The 22,566-nt window shown below is 34.7% G+C and overlaps 3 protein-coding genes across 5 annotated transcripts; 2 read left to right on the top strand and 1 right to left on the bottom strand.

The window, feature by feature from the left end:
- Positions 1 to 213: 213 nt before the first annotated feature.
- On the top strand, positions 214 to 4,927 carry LOC105326274 (probable ATP-dependent RNA helicase DDX49). Its single transcript, XM_066087789.1, has 12 exons — positions 214 to 405; positions 549 to 672; positions 879 to 964; positions 1,053 to 1,174; positions 1,413 to 1,591; positions 1,759 to 1,899; positions 2,033 to 2,185; positions 2,414 to 2,511; positions 2,903 to 2,977; positions 3,351 to 3,439; positions 3,596 to 3,667; positions 4,150 to 4,927. Exons 1-12 carry the CDS (start codon positions 249 to 251, stop codon positions 4,246 to 4,248), a joined length of 1,395 nt encoding a protein of 464 aa, XP_065943861.1. The 5' UTR covers positions 214 to 248; the 3' UTR covers positions 4,249 to 4,927.
- A 427-nt stretch (positions 4,928 to 5,354) lies between these two features.
- Positions 5,355 to 18,270, top strand: LOC105326275 (ATP-dependent Clp protease ATP-binding subunit ClpX). The gene is made up of 10 exons (XM_011426209.4): positions 5,355 to 5,750; positions 8,640 to 8,873; positions 9,021 to 9,148; positions 9,725 to 9,881; positions 13,587 to 13,748; positions 15,016 to 15,180; positions 15,602 to 15,876; positions 16,185 to 16,463; positions 16,931 to 17,023; positions 17,374 to 18,270. The coding sequence occupies exons 1-10, from the start codon at positions 5,666 to 5,668 to the stop codon at positions 17,539 to 17,541; spliced, it is 1,746 nt and encodes a 581-aa protein (XP_011424511.3). The 5' UTR covers positions 5,355 to 5,665; the 3' UTR covers positions 17,542 to 18,270.
- On the bottom strand, positions 17,916 to 21,741 carry LOC105326276 (ankyrin repeat and SOCS box protein 13). 3 transcript variants are annotated; one of them, XM_011426212.4, is made up of 3 exons: positions 21,595 to 21,709; positions 19,744 to 19,854; positions 17,916 to 19,228 (listed from the first exon to the last, which is right to left on the bottom strand). In XM_011426212.4, exons 2-3 carry the CDS (start codon positions 19,802 to 19,804, stop codon positions 18,402 to 18,404), a joined length of 888 nt encoding a protein of 295 aa, XP_011424514.3. In that variant the 5' UTR covers positions 19,805 to 19,854; positions 21,595 to 21,709; the 3' UTR covers positions 17,916 to 18,401. The 3 variants fall into 3 exon arrangements, with proteins under 3 accessions (XP_011424514.3, XP_011424515.3, XP_065943860.1); XM_011426213.4 differs by lacking the exon at positions 19,744 to 19,854 and having other exon boundaries at positions 21,595 to 21,741; XM_066087788.1 differs by lacking the exon at positions 21,595 to 21,709 and having other exon boundaries at positions 19,744 to 19,938.
- Positions 21,742 to 22,566: the final 825 nt, after the last annotated feature.

Here is a 22,566-nt window from a genome sequence, read left to right as displayed (position 1 = left end):
ATGATAGAAATAAGTTTATTGACAGCACAGTCAAGAATAATCAGTATATCATCATTAAACAAGAACAAGAGCAAAAACAAATTTTTAAACGTAGAGATGTTCCATTGATGTAATCCCGGATATTTGTATCACTTGTGAAGGTTTTGTCTTTTATCTTCTTATTTTCGTGGTCACTCTTGCGTTTAAAACGAATAAAAAATATTACCTTAAGAATAAGCTTATAATTTACATTGACAATATATGTCAGCATGGCAAGTGGATCATCATCAAGTAAACAGAAACCGAGTTCTGGAGAACATTTTGAGAAACTAGGACTGAACGAATGGCTATGGACACAGTGTCATAATATGGGCCTTCGTCAGCCCACTCCTATTCAAGTCAATTGTATCCCGCCAATTTTAGAAGGTATATGATAATGATTTAGCTGTAGGTGTTTACTATATCTAGCATTTTAGCTGAGTTTGGCACTTCTATCTTACCCCAACTCTTTACAGTCAGCACTAAAGAATGTCAATGATAACGGACTTGACCTCATTTTTCTTCTTTAGGAAAAGACTGCATCGGATGTGCTAAGACAGGGAGTGGTAAGACTGCAGCGTTTGCCTTGCCCATTCTGCAGAAACTCTCGGAGGACCCCTTTGGCATATTTGCTCTGGTTCTAACTCCTACAAGGTTAACTGTCTATTGTATAACTGTGTTGAGAATAACATACCTACCCAGTAATATTTTCAGCGAAATTTGTTGAAATTGAAAAATTTTGACTGATGTCTTCAGAAGAGAGTAAAAAAATTTCAGTCTCAATGAATATAGCCGAGAATAGATAGGTAACAAAACTGTACTTTTTTCTTGCCAAATATGTCAGTTTTTTTCTTTTGTAGAGAACTGGCCTTTCAGATTGCAGAGCAGTTTAATGTTCTTGGTAAACCAATAAATGTGAGAGTCACTGTAATTACAGGGGGATTAGGTAAGTAAATTAAATTATAAGAATGGAGGGTGTGTTTGTTTGACGAGCTATGTTATTGTAGGTACATGTACATTTGTCATCTTTTTAGATATGATGCAGCAGGGCATTGATCTTCAAGTAAAACCCCACATTGTAATCTCAACCCCTGGACGACTCGCTGATCATTTGCAGAGTTGCGATACGTTCAGCTTACGTAAAATCAAGTTTCTTGTAAGTTGATCAACAATTACTTTTCTTTCCAATTTTATACAATTTAACAACATTTTTAGAGCAAATGTTTATATTTTCTGAAGTAGTTTTTCTACAGCATAAACTGCCTTAAGTTACTTGTATGTAAAATCATATGATATATACCAGTAAGCTTATATTTATATCATTTCTTATAAAATCCCAATAATAGCAGTGTAGATATTTGTCTTGTTTCAAATATTTTTGTATTATAATCAAGGTTTTGGATGAAGCGGATCGTCTGATCGAGGATGACTTTGGCGAGCAGCTGGAGACCATATTTAAGGTCCTCCCTAAGAAACGACAGACGCTGCTGTTCAGTGCTACAATGACAAAGCACCTAAAGGATTTACAAGATGTTGCCATGAATAAACCTTTCTTCTGGCAGCAAAAGTCTGAGTATGTAGAGTTTTACCTGTCCCTGTTCTCTTTTAAATGAGGATATTTGTGTGTTTCATTGCATTAGGGTAAAATTTATGCTTCATTTCTTAGATATAACATGCATCAGTATATTTCCTGTTTAAAAAAAACAAGACAGATGATGATAATACTTGTCCTTCTTTAAGGGTTGCAACTGTTGAGGGATTAAAGCAGTATTATGTTCTGATGCCAGCGGATATAAAGGATGCATACCTTATGCAGATTCTAGACAAATATACAGAAATAAACAAGAAAAGTTCTATAATGATCTTCACCAATACATGCAAGTAAGTTATCAAAAACTCATTAGTAGTAACATAATGACAATGCTCAATTTGTAAAGTAAGCAAACATTTGATTGATTCTACTAGTGGTGTAAGATAACAATACAATAAAACATCCCCACAATAACTGTTGTAGGTACACACAGATCTTAGGGATGGTTTGCACACAGCTAGGACTCCCATGTGTTGTGCTACACTCCATGATTCGTCAGAAGGAGAGGTTAGCAGCTTTAGCCAAATTTAAATCCAACCAAATCAACATCCTGATAGCAACTGACGTAGCCAGCAGGTATCACACACATTTATTGTATCTGTAAAATGTCAAGTCTTATAGAAGGGTGATGTAGATATTATTACCAAATATAGATATATTACCACATAAAACCAAATGAAAATCAGAATGGTACTTGTGATCATGTATGACTTGTCTATATGCTGTAAACATCAGCTCACTGTTTTATTCTGTGCTAAATGATATGGTGACTTGATGAATAATTTTGGGGATATTTTTTTCTAGAGGTTTGGACATTCCCACAGTAGACTTAATTATCAACCACAATGTTCCCAACAAACCCAAGGACTACGTGCACAGAGTGGGACGAACAGCCAGAGCTGGTAAGTCCAGTAAAACATGTGATGCATGAGTGAAACACATGTCCATAAGGTGGTCACGATATGAGAGCCATTCTGACCCAGATAAGGAATCAACACTAAAATATCAAAGAGATGATGCTCATCTCTAATATCTACATGTAGCTTACATTTATAACACATTGGTATATATGAAATATTTACATCATTATGTGAAATACTAAATTTCCTTCAGATTGTATTAGAACATACATGTATACCCTATGTTCATGAAGCTGTGTTTGACATAAGATATTAACCGTAACAGGGTGTATTATACAATGACTTTTAGTCTTATTGTGTACTTCAAAATCAGTTGATGAAAAGACTAGGTACTAAACAGAGCTGAATTTATGAATGAAATTTTTGTTTTTAGGTCGCTGTGGAACTGCTATAACTTTGGTTACTCAGTTTGATGTTCGCCTCGTACATGCCATTGAGGAGTTTGTTAGTAAGTGTCAGTTTAATACACGGTGTACAGGGTTATTTTCACCCCGTGTAATTTTCGCCCTTTTACAATTGCAAACAGTTTTGCCCTGTCTTGAATTCGCCCAGATGCAGTTGTGTTAACAGAGATATTATTTGTAATGTGGAGTTTGCCCAGTTTTAAATTCGCCCTCTGACAACGAGGGCAAAAGGGGCGAAAATAAAACGGGGGCGAATTTTTCCCTCTATACAGTATGTTTGTTAGGATTGTTTTTATAGTTGGTTTTTGGTTTGGATATATGGCTTCCAGCTCTTTGATGTCAATATTGTATCATATCAGAAATTCATGAACAATTATTAAATCTATTGCTGTACATTGACTTATCTTCATAATTTAGATTCCAAGATGGAAGAATATGACACAAAAGAAAAAGATGTAATGAAAATACTGGTTGAAGTAGCAACTGCTAAAAGAGAGGCAGAAATTGTAAGTAGTATTTGTGTGCAAGAAATGGGATTAATATAGGGATTCTTTGACTTTGGAGGAAAGGGGATTTTTTCTGGTCCTTGAAGGTATGTGCCTCTTTAATGTAAATTTTATGAAACTTTACGATAGTAAATGATTTTTGATTTATTTTTGCAGAGACTTGATGAACGTGACTTCGGAGTCCAGAAAGAGATCAACAAGAGGAAGAAATTGTTGATGGAAGGAAAGGTAGGCATCTGTTTGATTCAATGTCTGTTGCTGGAAAATGGTCAATAAAACAGTTCTTTACCTACACAAGTTTGAGTGGTATGGAACTCTATGTTAATACATGTATTACCATAATTGACCTATGAACAAAAGCTTTTTATGAGGTGGGGTAGGAGGGTTCAGAAGATGTAATTACAATCAGCTGTGCATGGTTTGCTTTAATACATGTATGCTAGTAATACACATGAATTGTATATAATATATACTGTATATTAGTACATTTGTAATACACATGTATTGAATACTCGTATAACTTGTAAACATGTATCACTGGCCAGGCTCTTGATGCTAGTGATGTGCATGCGATGGATATAAATTCAGGACATGTATATACTAGTGATACACCTGTATTGAATATACGTTTTTATTTTTTACATGTATAACTGTTATACATATTATTTATCTATGGTTTAAATTTTATATAATTTATGCATCATTGACAGGACCCCGACGAGGAAGCCAGAAAAAAACAGAAATATATCAGAGAGAAAAATCAGGAAAAGAAAAACAAAAGGACACAAAAACCCAAATCTAAAACCTGATGCCCTCGTAAGAAGGCTTCAGTGACCAGTGCAATATCAGCTCCCCAATTCCTGGGAACTATGGACTCATCTCATCTGTTGATTGTTAGCACACAGTGACTGGCAATTTCTTGAGAAAAAATATGAGTATAAGTACACAGTGCAGATCCATACATTGTGTGACTGTATAGAAAATTTTTAAAAATTCCATAGCATGGTATGACTATAAGATACCGAGAATCTGTATAAATGAACAGAAACTATTGAGTAGAATATTAGAAATATTAAAATAACTTTGGATATGAGGTAAATTTATTTTCAAGTTTGTAATCAACATGTAAATGAGGATGCAGTAAACACCCTTATGATGATGTGCCATGGACCGGCGAATTTGCTTTGTTATGTATGTAATTCATTATATACGTTAGCTTCACAATAAGTTTAAATCCCAAGATGAATGAAAACCACTTCACTATAAGCATCAATTCGTTATAAGTGTGTTCGCTATAAACATGTTTTACTGTATATTGAATACATCAGTTACATGTACATGGTTTACATGTATTGTATATGAATTTTAGGAGGAATACGATGGTCTTTATTATTGGTGTGCATTTGTATGTAAATACATTTGTAATATAATTTGTTGTTTATTTTTATCTGTTCAAGAATCTTTTCCCAAATAAAAATTTGACTTGCAGTGTTATTATGATTTTATAGATACCCTGCACTTCTTTTATAACCAAGAGTACATAACTATAACAGAAACAATAATTTATCACCAAATAATTGTTTACTTTTACAAAAGAACTTTGTTGAATAAGACATATATGGACATATATGCTAAAATTGAAGTTGATATCAATATCTATAACTTTGAAATAGTTTAACAAGTTTCTAAAATAAAAATAAGTGAGAATAATTAATGATTAATTTTTTAACTTTTTGTATCAATTACAAATCATTAATTATTTACAGTAAAATTCGGAAAATTTTTACTCAGAACATCTTAATTTTATTCAACAGTTTTACTTCAAGTTCGAAATTGTTTAGTACTGCCCTATTTGCAGGACAATTGTTTACGATCGGGATCGGAAATAGTGTGATTTCAAGCGTGTATTTGATCATGATTAAGAAGAGCTTGGCAAAACTCGGTCACCGTCAATGCCAATAAGGAATAGGCCTTGACATTTATTGTTTATATTTTGTTTTTGATGAAAGGGTTAAGAACAATTCTGCATTTAAGATAGTTGCATATTTATTTATATAGTTATAGTCGTTTGGGCCTGTCGTGTATTGTTTAAGAGTTGAAGAACCAGCATAGATGACACGTTCGTCGTACATGATTGCAGTAGCCTAGTTGTATAATTGACTGGATCGGTTTGGACGAAACAGGAACCCCTAGATGTTAAAACTATACATTGTTTTGTGTTAAATTATGTCGCTGGCATTAAGATGTGGGGTCAGAAGTAGTGTTCGAGCCCTTTCTGGAAAGTCCTGTAGATGCCTGGCCTCAGTCACAAGTAGGTCATTATTTACGTTTTAATTACACAATATTATATCCCCACGGAACAAAGTAATGTTATCAAAGCTACAAAAGCAGTTAAAACTTTGAAAAAAGTCTTGTATTGACAAAATCTTTGACAACTTTATTTATTATTTAGATATTCAACTTTACACAAACTTATATAATTAGTATGTTCTATATTTACCATGTTTACATTACATCATGGTTTGGAAAAGTAACTGTTTCACAATGGTTGTTGTTCTGTTCCTTTCTTGACAAATCGATATACTTTGTGAAAAATGGCATTCAATTGGCTGTACACTAAAACTTCACAACAAACTATATTTATCTTCTGTATAAGAGTGGTTATCCTTGCATCACATTTTGTTAAATTATTCAATATTTATGCACTAAAAATTATTTAAAGTGAAGTAATGGTAAATTTAAAAAGGCCATAATGTGAAAGAGTTTATAAATAACCAGGGATGGGGTCAATTACAATGGAAAGTAATTAATTAAATTACAATTACTTGCTTAAATTCTTCAATTAAATTACCATTACCATTACAACAGTTTTCAAATGTAATTAATTAAATTACAATTACTTTGCAGATGTAATTAATTAAATTACAAATTACATTTTCATCAAAATTTACTAAAACCATGATTTATATACAACACATAAACATTTAAGGAGGTATGTCTATAATATGTATAAAATTTCCTTATAATCAAAATAATTTCACTGTTTGAGAATTTGCGTACTATTCTAATAATTAGTTACAATTTTTGGAAAGAAAAAATATATATTTGGTTTTTATTGTTTATTTTAAAATGCAGGTACTGGTAGTCACAATATGGAGGTGTCCCATACACCCTGATATTCAATAAACATTTAAAAGTCATATCCCTTAACCTACACTTAAAGTATTTCTTGCATGAAAAAACTATTATATATGAAAAAGTTCTCCTTGGAATTTTTATACACTATTTTTTTTCTTTGTAAATACGATGCCAAAGTACAGGTTAATCTCGGGTAGAGGACAGACTTTAATTGTTATCAAAACACAATTCACACCTGTTGTTCTCTACCTAATTATCAAAATGTGTGCAATAAGGGAACACACCCTGTGGACATGTTAGGCATCAAAAACTTAAACCTATTTGAAGCCATGCATTTTAGCTCTGTGTATTTTAGGCTATCAATTACAAAGACTTGATAGTTTATATAATTTCGATGACACTGATTTTGTTTGTAAATTAAACAGTGATGTTTTAAACTAGTTAAATGATAATTAACACTCTAATTATTCTAATAAGAAGGTAAATAAGTATTTTTTAAGAAAAAAAAGATCAAACAAATCATCAAATACATGTACTTAATCAAATTTGGGAAACTTATCATTAAATATTGAATCACTGAAAAAAATCCATTTTGAAAAATATTTAGTATTATAATGATATATATAATAATAGTTTAATGCTTTTTAACTACTCTTCGAACTTGACCTAATGTATCATTGTGGGGGAAAAATGGGTAGTGGACGGCTTAATATTTATATGTCCATCAGTGTGTAATTGAAAGTAATTGAAAAGTAATTGGAATTACATGCCTTTTCTGAAAGTAATTAATTAAATTACCATTACATGTAATTGAAAATGTGGCCAATTACACATTACTTCCAATTACATCAAAATTTGTAATTAATTACACTCAATTACCATTACAAATTACCATTACCCCATCCCTGTAAATAACATATGATCATGATGACAATATATTGCAATATGTTTATACTTGTAAACTGTCAACATCATTAATAGTTTATATGCTTGCATAACATTGTTTTGTAGTGTAATATGTGTAGTGGAAATGTTTGTAGATGCAATAAAACTTATAAGAGTCAATTCTATTAAACTGCAATTGATTGTCCTCACAGTTATCGGTTGAAGGTATACATTATATAAATAGTGCCTGTTAGGGAGGGTAACAGTTGAAATTGACACCCAGAGAAAACCATTGTCAACCAACGCGAAGCGGAGGTTGACAATGGTTTTCGAGGGGTGTCAATTTCAACTGTTATCCTCCCAAACAGGCACTATTTATTTTGTTATTTTGTCTTAATTTTTAGGAACATTTTACTGCTTTTATATAGGAACAACGTGAATTCTACAGCGAACTGTACGCGCATAATTTTCGAGCATGTAACAATTTGTAATGTTACCCGATGCTAAGTGCATTGCTAACACTGAGGGTAATAGAACGGATTATGAACTGCGTCTTAACCAATCAGATTTCAGTATTTAACATGAAAGTATAACAATAGAAAATGTTCTTTGTTGCAGTAAAACACTTATTATTGATCATTTGGACAATAGCTAGTGTATCGTCTTTATTGCCAATAAACAGTGACAAAAAATGGAAGTTGGGGCAAATTAAAGCAGGTTTATTTTTTGACTTGTATGTTCTTTAGACAACTTTAAAAAACCTAGATGCCCTTCACTGGTAACCGCTTCACTATACATAAATATCCCATAATAGTTTGTTTTTTTTTTAATATCACAACAATTGCCAATTACATATTTATTTTTTCCCCATACCAATGAATATGTTACAAAATACAAATATAAGGACCCTAGTTCTGAATCATAAGTCAAGTGCTCTAAGTGAGGCCGCTAGCTTCAGAAGTTCAGACCTGTCTTAAGGATCTAAGTAAAACAAGATCCTACTTTATGTAACTTGATATTTTATTAGACAATATGTTATATGGTATAGGAAAACTGAAAAAATGGAGCTATTATGATGTGATAAACAGTGTGATATAATCTAGACAGCAAATTTAAAGCACAGAACATTATAAAATGTGGCATATTAAAAACAAATTCTTTAAATCATTCTTTGTAGATGGTGTAGCAGCACAGTATAAAAACAAGGTTTTGATTCAACCAAGGCAATGTCAAGAACAACAAAGAACTTTTCATGTGGCTGCATCTCTCCAGTCTAAAGATGGCAGCGGTGATGATGGAACTGGAGGGGAGGGTGGGGCGTCGGGTCAGGGACCCAGCAGCTCCGGGGGAGAAGAAAAAAGGGTCAGACCCTGCTCGAACTGTGGCGAGGCACTTCAAATTGACTCCAAGGGTAAATCTGTTAGATATATGAATGCACTAACGGCCAGTAACTGGTCATTATTCAATATGAACTTCATTGATTTCATGTTAATTGCCTCTATAAAAACAAATGTTTGATTATCATTTCTATATTAAATCATATTCTTTTCATTTCAAGTGATGATCAATGGGTTCGTCAAATGTGATAATTGTAAGCAGATGTTGATGGTTTCGGAGGATCAAGCCGACCCGGAGGTCGCTGAAACAGAAGAGGAGGACACAGGGTATATCCCCACCCCAAAGGAGGTACTTACACACCACATGAAGTACTCATGTAGGTCGTCAGTATATATACAGTGTAATATTATACTGCTCAATGTCTAAAAGATATATTTTAATCTAAAACTTGAAAATAAACCATCTATCAATAATAAGCTGCTCTTTAAAATAAGCCTCTTTCTTCATACTTAAAACTTAAACTTTTTATGAATATCTCATATTCATTAGCTTATATTACAAGTTCTTCTTAAGTATCTTGATATGATGATGGTACATTTGTTTATAATAAGGTAATGTTTCCCCACTCTCTTTCCCCTCAGACCCCACTCTCTTTCCCCTCAGATTTACAGGTGTTGGAGTATATCAATAATATATGTATGATGGTACCAGTATATTTGTTCAAAGTAAAAAAATATCTCCCCCCCCCTCCTCAGATTCCCAGGTTTTAGAGTATCTTAATACATGTGATACCAGTATGATGGTACATTGTTCATAGTACTAGAATGGTTTTAACTTTTTTTTACTCCACAGATTTATAGGTTATTGAATATCTTAATATTATTATGGTAAATTTATTTATAGTAATTGCTCTCTCCCCTTTAGATTCACCGGTTCCTGGACGAGCACGTGATTGGTCAGGAGCTGGCCAAGAAGAGTCTGGCAGTGGCCGCCTACAATCACTACAAGAGAGTGCGGTGGTGCAGAACCAGCTCTCAGTCCGGTCAAACCAAGACCAGACTAGGGGAGAATCTCTTCGCAGGTAATCAATGACATTGAATATTGTGTTGGTATTCTAACTGTTTAGAGGGTTATTTTGCACTGTGTTTTTCCCCTCTTCTTCACCTGCAAATGGGTTCATCCCATTTTGAATTCCCTCAGACACTGTTAGATATACAGTAAAACACGGTTATAGCGAACACGTTTATAATGAATTGACGCTTACAGCGAAGTGATTTTCATTCCCCATGACTATATTACATGTTGTAGACTTGACGGATATAACGAATTACGCTTATAACAAAGCAAAATCGCCCGTCCCTGGCACTTCGTTATAACCGTGTTTTTAGCTCACCTGAACCGAAGGTTCAAGTGAGCTTTTCTGATCACCCGTTGTCCGTCGTCCGTCCGTCCGTCTGTCTGTCTGTCCGTCCGTCTGTAAACTTTTCACATTTTCAACTTCTTCTCAAAAACCACTGGGGCCAAATTTAACCAAATTTGGTACAAAGCATCCTTATGGAAAGGGGATTATAAATTGTTAAAATAAAGGGCACAGCCCTTTTCAAAAGGGAGATAATTGCGAAACAGTGAGTATAGGGTGCATGTCTTTAAAAATCTTCTTCTCAAGAACCACTGCACCAGAAATGCCAATATTTACACAAAAGCTTGTATATATAGTGAAGATTCTAAATTGTAAAAATCGTGACCCTCGGACCAAAACTGGGGCCCCAGGCGGGGTTCAAAGTTTAACATAGAAATACATAGGAAAATGTTTAAAAAATCTTCTTCTCAAGAACCACTGCACCAGAAATGCCAATATTTACACAAAAGCTTGTATATATAGTGAAGATTCTAAATTGTAAAAATCGTGACCCTCGGACCAAAACTGGGGCCCCAGGCGGGGTTCAAAGTTTAACATATATAGAAATACATAGGAAAATGTTTAAAAAATCTTCTCAAGAACCACTGCACCAGAAATGCCAATATTTACACAAAAGCTTGTATACATTGTGAAGATTCTAAATTGTAAAAATCGTGACCCTCGGACCAAAACTGGGGCCCCAGGCGGGGTTCAAAGTTTAACATAGAAATACATAGGAAAATGTTTAAAAAATCTTCTTCTCAAGAACCACTGCACCAGGAATGCCAATATTTACACAAAAGCTTGTATACTAAGTGAAGATTCTAAATTGTAAAAATCGTGACCCTCGGACCAAAACTGGGGCCCCAGGCGGGGTTCAAAGTTTAACATAGAAATACATAGGAAAATGTTTAAAAAATCTTCTTCTCAAGAACCACTGCACCAGAAATGCCAATATTTACACAAAAGCTTGAATATATAGTGAAGATTCTAAATTGTAAAAATCGTGACCCTCGGACCAAAACTGGGGCCCCAGGCGGGGTTCAAAGTTTAACATAGAAATACATAGGAAAATGTTTAAAAAATCTTCTTCTCAAGAACCACTGCACCAGAAATGCCAATATTTACACAAAAGCTTGTATATATAGTGAAGATTCTAAATTGTAAAAATCGTGACCCTCGGACCAAAACTGGGGCCCCAGGCGGGGTTCAAAGTTTAACATAGAAATACATAGGAAAATGTTTAAAAAACCTTCTTCTCAAGAACCACTACACCAGAAATGCCAATACATACACAAAAGCTTGTATATATAGTGAAGATTCTAAATTGTAAAAATCGTGACCCTCGGACTTAAACTGGGGCCCCAGGCGGGGTTCAAAGTTTAACATAGAAATACATAGGAAAATGTTTAAAAAATCTTCTTCTCAAGAACCACTGCACCAGAAATGCCAATATTTACACAAAAGCTTGTATGTATAATGAAGATTCTAAATTGTAAAAATCGTGACCCTCGGACCAAAACTGGGGCCCCAGGCGGGGATCAAAATTTAACATAGAACTACATATAAAAAATGTTTAAAAATTTTCTTCTCAAGAACCACTTCACCAAAAATGCCAATACATACACAAAAGGTTGTATATATAGTGAAGATTGTAAAAATCGTGACCCCCGAACAAAAGTGGGGCCCCAGGAGGGGTTTAGATTTTAACATATATAGGAAAATGTTTTAAAATCTTCTCAAGAACCATCGTGCAACTGTTTGGGATATTACTATGCATACATGTACATCCTTAAATAATGTAGATTCAAAAAATTGTAACTCCCGGACAATTGATGGGCACCAAGAGGGGTTCAAAATTTAAACATTTTAAAAAACAAAGGAAAAGTTTAAAATGTTCTTCTCAAGAACTACAATGTTTTAGTTAGTGGAATATCTATGCATGCATCCTTCGCTTATGTAGATTCCTAATTCGTAAAATCGTGACCCCCGGACCAATAATGGGGCCCCAAGATGGGGTCAAAGTTTATTATAGAAATATAAAGGTAACAGGTTAAAAAATCTTCTTCTCGAGAACTACAATGCTTCAATTTGTGAGATTACTATCATGCATACAACCTTGGATAATGAAGGTTCGACAGTTTTAAAATAGTGACCCCTGGACTAATACTAGGGACCCAAGATGGGTTTAAAGTTAAATGTAGAAGTACCGGTATATATGGAAAATGTTTAAAAATCTTCTTTTCGAGAACTACAATGCATCAATTTGTCAGATAACTACGTAAGCACCCTCAAATAGTGTAGATTCGAAATTATAAAAGCCGTGACCTCAATCTAATACTGGGGCCCCAAGAGGTGTTCAAAGTTTAGCATAGAAATATAGAGGGAAAATGTTGAAAAATCTTTTTCTAGGGAACTATAATGCTTCAGCTTGTGAGATAACTATGCAAGCATCCTTAAATAATGTAGATTCCAAATAATTAAAACTTAAGCACTGGACTAATACTGTTGCCCCAAAAGGGGTTCAAAGTTTAACATAGAAAGATATATTGAAAATGTTTTTAAAAAGTTCTTCTCGAGAACTATAATGCTACAGTGAGATTACTATGCAAGGATCCTCAAATTGTGTAAACTCTAATGTAGTGGAACCAAGAGTTATCTTTCTTAATGTTCTGTACAGTCTGAGAGTTATTCCTCTTGAAGTGGAACTCTTCTACGTTCAGTTTTTCAGGTTGTGTACGTGCGGTCCCACCGCAGTGCTACACATTTTCATTCCTATGTTACTATTTATGTTGTTCAAGCCAACCATAAACCTCGGACCATTACTGGGTCCCCAGAAAGGGGTTCAATGTTTAAAATAGAAAAAGCATATGCTACGAAATGTAATGTTACAAGGAACTGCTGTTCAGGTGAGCGATGTGGCCCATGGGCCTCTTGTACTGTAGATACTATTACATGTACATTTATATTAAATTATCATTATTTTAAAAAATTCATGAATTTGTCCAGTCTTAAAACATCATCCGCTGACAACAAGGGCAAATGTGGTAGAAATAAAATGGGGGTAAATATTTCCCTGTATACAGTACTGTAGTATCTATTTGCTGTTTAAGACCTATGCTTTATAACTTGACAAAAAACAAACAGCACTAAAACCAGTGGATGATTCACATCAAAAGACAATGAATTGTTTACAATGGCAAATGGATGACCTCTATTGGTATAAATTTGTTTGGTATACTTCTCTCGTCAAATTTCAACTGGTGCTAGAGCCCCGGCTCATATGTTTTGCAAACATTTCTGTTATAAAACTTGTTTTTACATATTTAAATTTTGTGAAATACTAGATTTAAAATGAAAATTACAAATCAATGGTTGGTTTATCAGAATCCCTGGAAGCAGCCATCAGGGGCCATGCCTCCAGCTCCCTGGGGTTCAACACTCACCACCAAGAGGAAAATGACCCCCCAATGATGTCCCCCGACACAGACCCCAAAAAGATTACCCTACAGAAAAGTAACGTGTTGTTACTGGGACCCACTGGATCAGGTAACTCAACCAAGAGCTCAGGACATTTTAATGTTTAGAATAATTAAAGTTGTACTAGGATATTTCATGCATACGTGTTAACCCTTCCGATTTACGTGGAAGCCTAACGCTTTTTAGCTTTGTCTCATGCCTATTGGTTTTATTAAAAAATCTACCGCTTTTCTTCAAAATATGTTCATTGATTTGATAGATAGCCATTTTGGAAGCCATTGTGGTCAAAAAATCTCGTCGGGTTTGAAATTAGCGTGTGACTTTGAATTGGAGGCACACAAATGCTTTTTCGGGTGATTGACAAGTTTTCAAGCATGTGTTTTACACCGAACGATGAAAGAAGCCACTTCCCATAATTAGTATACATTAGTTACAAGACATGTCAATATTATCATCGCAAAGGAAAAAGAAGCTTTGCAATTCCACACTGGCTTTAACAATGACTCAATATATCTTTCAACTTGGCCATAACAGTAAACTTGACTTGCAGTTAATTGCAATGCTGCATGATTTGTAATATGCATGTAAACATCATTTTGATATTGAAAAAGAATATAGTCTAAGAACTTCCTACTAGTTCTTAATTCTCTTATATTTTAAATTTTGGCAACTTAACCTTTTTCTTGTATGAAGGCAATTGTCAAAGTCTTTGCACTCAAATATTTTACACTTGTAATCAGTGTGATGGTTAATGCATGCAATCATTATTCATATATGTATTAATATCACAAAATTTGATTTTCAAAAGTCTTATGTCTTAGTTGATATTTTTAATTACTCATCAAATACCCTTTATACTTCATATGTAGTACATAAAAATCTATGCTTTGAAATATATGCGAAAAAGGCTGTGCGCAATGCTACTGCTTTTCGGTTCAAAATCTACGTATTTTTCATCACTGGAGGTTAACATGTATGTTTCATGTAAAAAAAAGAAGACTTCTTTAGAATAGTTGTAGATATAAAACTAAGGCATTGAACATTGAATCCATTCAATTAATATATATCAGTACTGTATCTGACCTCTAATTTTTTCTTACGAATTCAAAGATATTCCTTTATGTTTATTACCACTGAAATGTATATGGTATACGTTCAGTTTAAAGTACATTTAACAAATTTTTCTTATTAGCTACTTTTTATATTTATATGCTCCTATCATCTATGTGATGAAGTAATATAAATTTTTGCATCAACTTTTTGTTTAAAATTTTCAAAAAAATTAAAAATTTCAATTAGGTACAGTGAAATAATGGACAATTTTTCTGATTTTCAGGGAAGACGTTGATGGTGAAGCGGCTAGCGGAGTGTCTGGATGTTCCGTTTGCGATGTGTGACTGTACGTCAATCACGGCTGCTGGTTACGTGGGTGAGGATGTAGAGTCCGTTATCTACCGACTCCTGGAGAATGCCGAGTTTGATGTGGACAAGTGTCAACAAGGTGAGCATCACATCTTATGTTGTTCATCAAAGGAGCACTTACAGGATTTTTTTATCAAACAAAGTTTGTCATTTTATCTGCTGTAAATTAGGGTTATGAATCAAGAAATGGACTTTAGGTTATTTCATGTGGTGAAATATTGTAGTCCAAAAATTGTGTTTGAACATATTGAAGAAAAAGTTACACGTACATATGATGACTATTAAAACATCAATGAGACATTTCCAAAATAATATTAAGAATTAATTTAACATCTAAATTCTGTCAAACAATTTATATAACATATGAAAATCTATTTACGGTACATGAAATATGAAAATAAAATGCTAATTTCTTTATGATAATTATTATAGGTTTTTTATGTAAATTTGTTCTTTTATATGAGCCAGTTTTGATATATTGTTTATTATAACTTCTACAGGTATTGTATATCTTGATGAGGTGGATAAAATCCGAAGTATCGTACCAGGGAATTCCTCCAGGGGAGTGAACTCTTCCCGTGACGTGGGAGGTGAAGGGGTTCAGCAGGCATTCCTTAAACTCTTAGAATCCAACGTTGTCAATGTGACAGAAAAAATGGGGAAACGGAACGCTCACGAGACCACATATCAAGTGGATACCACCAATATTTTATTTATAGCATCAGGGGCATTTACAGGAATCACCGATCTCATACAAGGCAGAACTAATCTAAAGGTATAGTGGAAGATCAAGCATGTCTACACAGAGCTGTTTGCCTCTTTTGGTAGGGGTAAAATAAACACACATATATTGTGACATTGCAGTTTAGATAACTGATTCTTCATGCTTGATTATACAATTATATGTCATATATCTTACATAATCCTAATAATTTTTAATGCTTTTAATAGACAACCAAATTGCAAAAGAAATTTAGATGAAGTAGAACTAAGATAAACATACCATTTTTTCTTCTCAGGTAATTTTAATTTCAAATTGTGCTTATTACATGACAGACTACATTCCATGTATTTGTTTTGCAGAACTTTGGTTTTGGTGTTCACAATGACAAAGCTATCCTACATGAGGAAGAGGAGAGAACTCTGTCAGACATAGAACAGTTAAACCTCAAGTATGACCGACTTCTGAGTCAGGTGGAGACGGAAGACGTAGTGAAGTTTGGACTGATCCCCGAGTTTGTGGGGCGGTTCCACATAGTGGTACCCCTACACAGTCTTAATGAGGACCACCTAGTGAAAATCCTAACAGAAACCAAGAACTCCCTGATAGCCCAGAAGGAGTTCCTGCTGGCCTATGATGAGGTGTAGAATCTCTCTGTTTCTGAGCTTATTTCTATCAATGAGTTCAACTACAGCTCTTGACATGTACATTTTTTGTATTTTTAAAATCATCTCAATGGTAGTGTATACAAATGCATCCTCCAATGCTATCTCGGAGCCTTTTGTTTCGCTGTCATAATGCCTAAATTTGACTTTGACAATTAAATATTACCGTAATTAATTTATAGTAGAAAGAAAAGGTCTAGGTCATTGGGTTTACTGTATTTGGTCAACAAAACAACAACTTTGTCCAATCCTTTTATGTTGCAAAAGAAACATTTTTTTTCTCTATAAATATATCTGCTTAAGGATTATATTTTCATTAAACTTCATAAAAAGATATGTATGTGTATGAGCAATTCAGCTGTATTAGGTCTTAACCTCAACCTTCTGTTTGACCTTGAACATCAGTTACTAGTATGTTTACAATGTGTCAATAATTTTTGCAGTGTCAGCTGATATTCACAGACAGTGCTTTAAGGGCAATTGCACAGAGAGCCATCAAGAAGAAGACGGGGGCAAGAGGAATTCACCATATACTGGTAAACAAAATCATATATTTTATCATTTTGATAAACAGAAGTGCTCATATATTTGTAACTATATTTAAAGAGGTGGGTGTTCAACAATTTAACCATCAGATCCAGCTAAAATTTTAAGACACGATATGTTGAACTTTAAATTATTATTTATTTATTTATTATTAAAGTAATAATCAATGTTTGAACTATTTGATTTAAACATTTTCCTATATTTTTACCTAAAGCTCTTCTAGAGATCAATACAGTCTAAAAATGGCCTGTACCATTGAACCCTCTTAAGACCCCTAGATTATTGAAAATCTATCACCTTACATCATATTATACCCTGTGTTTACTGTATTTTAAAACAGGAGGAGGTTCTACTGACGCCCATGTACGAGGTTCCCAGTATGCCTGACGTGGAGAAAGTCATCATTACTGCTGACACAGTCAACAAGAAAGAACCTCCCACATATATACGACGTGAAAATATTGACGAACCTGTCAAACGACCCATTCAGGCCAGCGGATTAGCGTGAGGAGGAAAGATGTTAGTGGTGATTTGTTCAGATATTCCAGTCAGTGATCACGTGATGAAGGGAGTCTATCTGTGAAAGAGACCGGTCCAGTTATTGAGATACTGTGTGTGTTGGTTTTGGTGAGAATCCAGACTCCTAATTGTTTGTGATGTTTTATTTATCAGAAAAAATGTCACTCACAGCTATGGAGACATTCTGTACAGTACGTGAGAGAGAAAGAAAGGAGAGAGAGAGGTTTGTTTGAAAGCATGTTTGGAGATATAGAGAGGGAAAGGGAGAGGTTTGAAAGCAGTAGTATTTGGATGAATAGAGAGGGGAGAGAGATGTTTGAAAGCAGTAGTGTTTGGAGAGAGAGAGGGGGGGTGAGAGAGAAAATTTTATCTTCAATATGATATTCATCTAAGTTATATTCTGAAGCAACTCCTGGATAAAGGAAACCACTGAGCTGTGATGAGTGTCAAATGTAAACATCACTTCACTGAGTTTTCTGTTTATTCCAAAATTGTTACCTTGAGCTATGATGCATATTTGAAACCCAATCAAAATAGAATAGATCTGCTAGATATGAATTTAAATGGAAAATTTGCATTAACAGGTAACTACTGTATATATTGACTGAATTTGAGATCTTGATTCACAGTTTTTAAATTGATCAGTGCATTGTACTGCAACCCTCAGAAATGGCATGATTTTCTTGTTATATGCATTTTCTGATAATAAAGATAATTTTGAAAGTATTCTGTAAGATTTTTTTTTTTAGAAACAAGAGCTACATTTTGTTTTCTTTAAAATTTTTACTCATAATAAAGGTTCAAAACAAGCATGTTAAACAATGAATTTTGAAACAAAAACTGGTCAAATCAAAGACCATCAAGCGTAAGGTAATGATGAATTAAGTTTGGACATGGAATTTTGTTCAATCTCTGTTCCAGTTTTACTCCTCCCATTGCTTTCCTTATAGTTTTTCTGCATAGTATTTTTAAACTCATTGGTTGACTGTTGAATTTTACCACACGTTGCAATGACGGGTTTGAACACGAGGGAGGGAGTGACTTCACCCAGGGACGGTCATTCTGGAGGTCATACCCTGCCTCCAGCAACAGACGCACACTTCCCGTGTCGTTTTGTGTAGCTAGTGTCTGTAGCGGCGTGCCTTTTCCAATCATGGCTATATTGTTGGAGATGCAGCCTGCTTTGATGGCGGCGCTGATCAGGGTGTTGTCGGCGTGAATGCAGGCGTAGTGGAGGATAGAACAGCCCAATACGTCAGTGTGACGGACATCGGCGCCATTCTCAATCAAATATCTCACCAAATCAACGTTCTTTCCTAAAACAGCGCGAAGAAGTGGTGTCGTCTGCTCCAAGTCTCTTTGATTGACGTCAGCACCGCGCGTGACGAGATAAGTGGCCGCCTGATACTGGTTGCCAAGACACGCCCAGTGTAGCGGCGTCCGTTTTTGGCAGGGGTCACAGAAATTCACTGATGTTCCGATGTCTACTAGATATCTAACTATTTCCATTTGACCCTCGTAAGCTGCTGCGCCAAGCGCACTCGCGCCCTCCCAGCGCACGTGTCGATGTGTGACGACATTTTTGTCCACCCCGGCGGATATCAACTGTTGGACCTCGCTCTTGTTTCCATAGAGTATGGCTTCAAAGATGAGGGAATGGGGGTCTTGTCTTCTTGCTAAAAATATAGAAAAATATAAGTATTTGTAAGTTACCGGTACTTTAAATAACCATGACGGTGGAACCAACTAGATCGAGTTATGATTCATCAGTATATTTGTACTCGACGTCAGCAGATATTGTCAGCCAGTGCACACCTTAGCAATGTGAAACACTAAAACTTAAAACAGAATGGAAGCGACTCAAATTACATGACGTGCATGATCTTTTTTATATATAAAATTTCACTTTTAAAACACCAGTCTTTTAATATTTTCCTGTCCGAGAAAATATAGATCTATTCATAAGTCTCTCTACCCCGAAGTTAAACTTAAAATTTTGTTAGATTTCCAATAACTCTAAACAAGGGATTACGTGATTCAAAAACAAGAGTTCACTGTACTTTGTTTTATGTCCTTAAAAAACACACAAAGAAACCCCTAGACGTGAATGACCTGAGACCGTCAACATATGTACTTTGATGGGCCCCGGGGGTGGGACTCGGTACCTATGGGCGGGATAGCCGTCACTTACCGTACTGCCTGGTGAAGCGGTCGGGGCACAGCTGACCGTTTACAACGTTGAGCCAGTACATGGCCCCTCTCTCTCTGTTTCCGCGTGTTTACCCGTTACACCATGTGTTTCCTTTAAAAATCAAAGCACCGACTGTTTACATTGTTTGGTCACGCCTGATTGCGTCCTTACTGATCCAGAAAACGGCTGTTTAGGGCTTAATGTACTTAAGTTTGTTTTTTTTATTACTATGGTATCTTATTTAAGATACCTCACTTCATCTAGGTGTATACTTTTGAAGACTGTTGACACGTCACAAGAATGTTTCGTTAAATTGTTTGCATCGACCAATTTATTTGTATGTCGTCATAGCCCAGTGGTTGTTCGTACAGTGTATTTACTGAATTAACATTTTGAAAATATATGTTTTTTTTCTAAAATTGACCATTTTTTCGCCTATTTAACCTGTATATTTCCAGCCCATCATGCTATCTATCAAAAATCAAATAACTTTTTGCTGATTTAAGAAACTATTCCAAGGTGTAGTGAGCTACCTTTAGACAGTCGCTTGTTACATACTAGTATAATACACATTTCATGTGCCATATCACATTTTATGGTGGTATCCACGCTCCCCAAATCCCTAAATGTATGACAAGGCTATCCCATACCCACCCATTTACACTATATACCCCTATTTCATTGCTCAAACAGGCACGTAGCATCGTTTATGAAAGTGGGGGGGGGGCCAGTCTCGGAAATCCTAATCCGTTGGGAGGGGGGGTATACCTCTTTAAATTCAATTTCACTGCTTATTTCCTTATTTTCAATTCAATTTTTACATGGTCCCATAAAAGTGAGGGGGCCAACGCCATGTTAATTCAATTTCTTGTATGTAAATTCAAGAAAGATCTTCACCTTGCAAAAAAGTGGGCCCCCATTTTGATGCTACGTGCCTATCAAACTTGTACATACTATCCTTAAAGTCGTGCGTATTAATGCCAATACAACGTATTTGTGTACTTTAAACCCTTATGAAAAAATAATTCGTAAATTTTTATACCTTTAAAAAGATTACTGTATTGATTATAATACAGGCCTATAACAACACATTTTTGTACATGCAGATGTAGTTTATATATATAGCAAAAATGTTTCGTGCACTTTGTGCACACCCGCGGCAAGTGCATTCTAACACGTTTTAGTCAGCGACAGGATAAAATATGAATTAACATTAAAAGTCTTAAGTTTGGACACATAAAACATACATTAAAACTTTTATGAAAACTGTAAATTGAACCGTCGGTATAATGGCTATAAAATGGGTTTAGAAAAAAAGGTTTTTCTAAAAACAAAAAAACAAAAAAAAACAAAACAAACCATAACGCATAACAAGTGTAAACAATATGTTACGTAACTGGACGTGCGTGCAGTCGTCAACATTCAATCCATGCACATGCAGAAGCACGCGCCGTCCACAAGATAGAATAGAAATAAGAGACGACCAGCCAGAACACATTATCTAATTTAACAGTGTACCAAAACCAAGGATGTACACCAACAGTGACCCCTGTTAGTGAGGACACGCATTAGGCTATGCCTCCGAACGACACCTGGAGCGCCTCAAGAACAAAGATATAAAAATAAAGTTTAATGACTGTGCGAGAAAGAAATTAGAGGAACACAGTGAAGATCTGTAGTTTGTCCGTCATATACTTTGTTACTTACAAAAAAAAATTGATTAGTTATACATGTTATAATACATGTATCATTCACATAAGTAAATGAAAAAGAACATAAAATAATTTAAGAAAAACGCCACGATGTCCATGTTAACTTAAATATATATGTACATATGTAATACTATAGTACCTGTCTGCATCGCTATATGTAGGTAGGGTCACTCTCTCTAGTCCCCCTCTCTCTATGACCGATGAACGATATATCTCGCTATCTATGACTGCACTACAGAAAATGGGTCAGCATCACGTACAAACTAGGCCGTGTGACTCATTGGTGAGGGGTTTTTGGATTATAGACTAGACAAACTTATTTGTTTAATGTATATATTATGTATGTATGCATACATATATAGATATATACATGTAGTTACCCACCCACCCATCTGATAATGACCATGAAGCTGATTTATTTTTTACTGATTCATTCCGTTCACAAATTAAACAGTACTGAGATTAAATAAATAAATAAAAAGTACTCTCTCTCTGAAAAAGTTGACGATGTCAGAACTAAAATATGCATGAGTTTATTAATATCTCTAACTAACTGCCCATGCAACATTTGCGATGTAAACAAAGACCCATGACGAAAACTTTGAGGAAGGGAGAAAGAGGGGGAGGGGTTCTTTGATCTGAAAATTCACAAAATTGGGTCTTCGGACGCCCCGACCGATTTTCCGTTATCTCAACTAATAACATAACCTCAAACCTTATGAGGTCAGTTGATATCTCTTACTCTAGATTTTAAACACGTGTGTTTATATATAGATCATAGCAATACGTCAAATTCACAAGAATGAGCTAAACGTAGTTTAAGTTTTAATGTCGATAAACTATGTTAATCGATTGTTGAAGCAATATGAGCTGCATTTTTCATGTTGAATTTTTTTTTTTACTTAAATGTTCTTTTCTACTGAAATGACAAAAACATCATGGTTTTTAAATTTCTGTTAGCCATATTTTTGAAAAAAAAGCCGATAAGAAGCCTTATTTGGAGCAAAATTGAATTATTGTCATCCTGTACAAAAATTGATTTGATATATATTCCTTAGAAGAGAAATATTTCCTTTGACAAAAATTAATGATTTTTTTCAAATCTTATTTA

Source organism: Magallana gigas, chromosome 6 (genome assembly GCF_963853765.1).
Source record: "Magallana gigas chromosome 6, xbMagGiga1.1, whole genome shotgun sequence".
NCBI lineage: Eukaryota > Metazoa > Mollusca > Bivalvia > Ostreida > Ostreidae > Magallana > Magallana gigas.
Note: the sequence above shows the minus strand (reverse complement) of the source record. Positions and strands in the feature narration are given on the sequence as shown.

Bases quoted from the DNA above. Each gene is read 5' to 3' on its own strand.
- LOC105326274 (XM_066087789.1), top strand. From the start codon at position 249: ATGGCAAGTGGATCATCATCAAGTAAACAGAAACCGAGTTCTGGAGAA. The intron at 406-548 runs GTATATGATAAT...TTTCTTCTTTAG, and splicing joins TATCCCGCCAATTTTAGAAG to GAAAAGACTGCATCGGATGT. The intron at 2,512-2,902 runs GTAAGTCCAGTA...TTTTGTTTTTAG, and splicing joins GGGACGAACAGCCAGAGCTG to GTCGCTGTGGAACTGCTATA.
- LOC105326275 (XM_011426209.4), top strand. From the start codon at position 5,666: ATGTCGCTGGCATTAAGATGTGGGGTCAGAAGTAGTGTTCGAGCCCTT. The intron at 9,882-13,586 runs GTAATCAATGAC...TTGGTTTATCAG, and splicing joins AGGGGAGAATCTCTTCGCAG to AATCCCTGGAAGCAGCCATC. The intron at 17,024-17,373 runs GTAAACAAAATC...ATTTTAAAACAG, and splicing joins GAGGAATTCACCATATACTG to GAGGAGGTTCTACTGACGCC.
- LOC105326276 (XM_011426212.4), bottom strand. From the start codon at position 19,804: ATGTACTGGCTCAACGTTGTAAACGGTCAGCTGTGCCCCGACCGCTTC. The intron at 19,229-19,743 runs GTAAGTGACGGC...CTATATTTTTAG, and splicing joins CCGCTTCACCAGGCAGTACG to CAAGAAGACAAGACCCCCAT.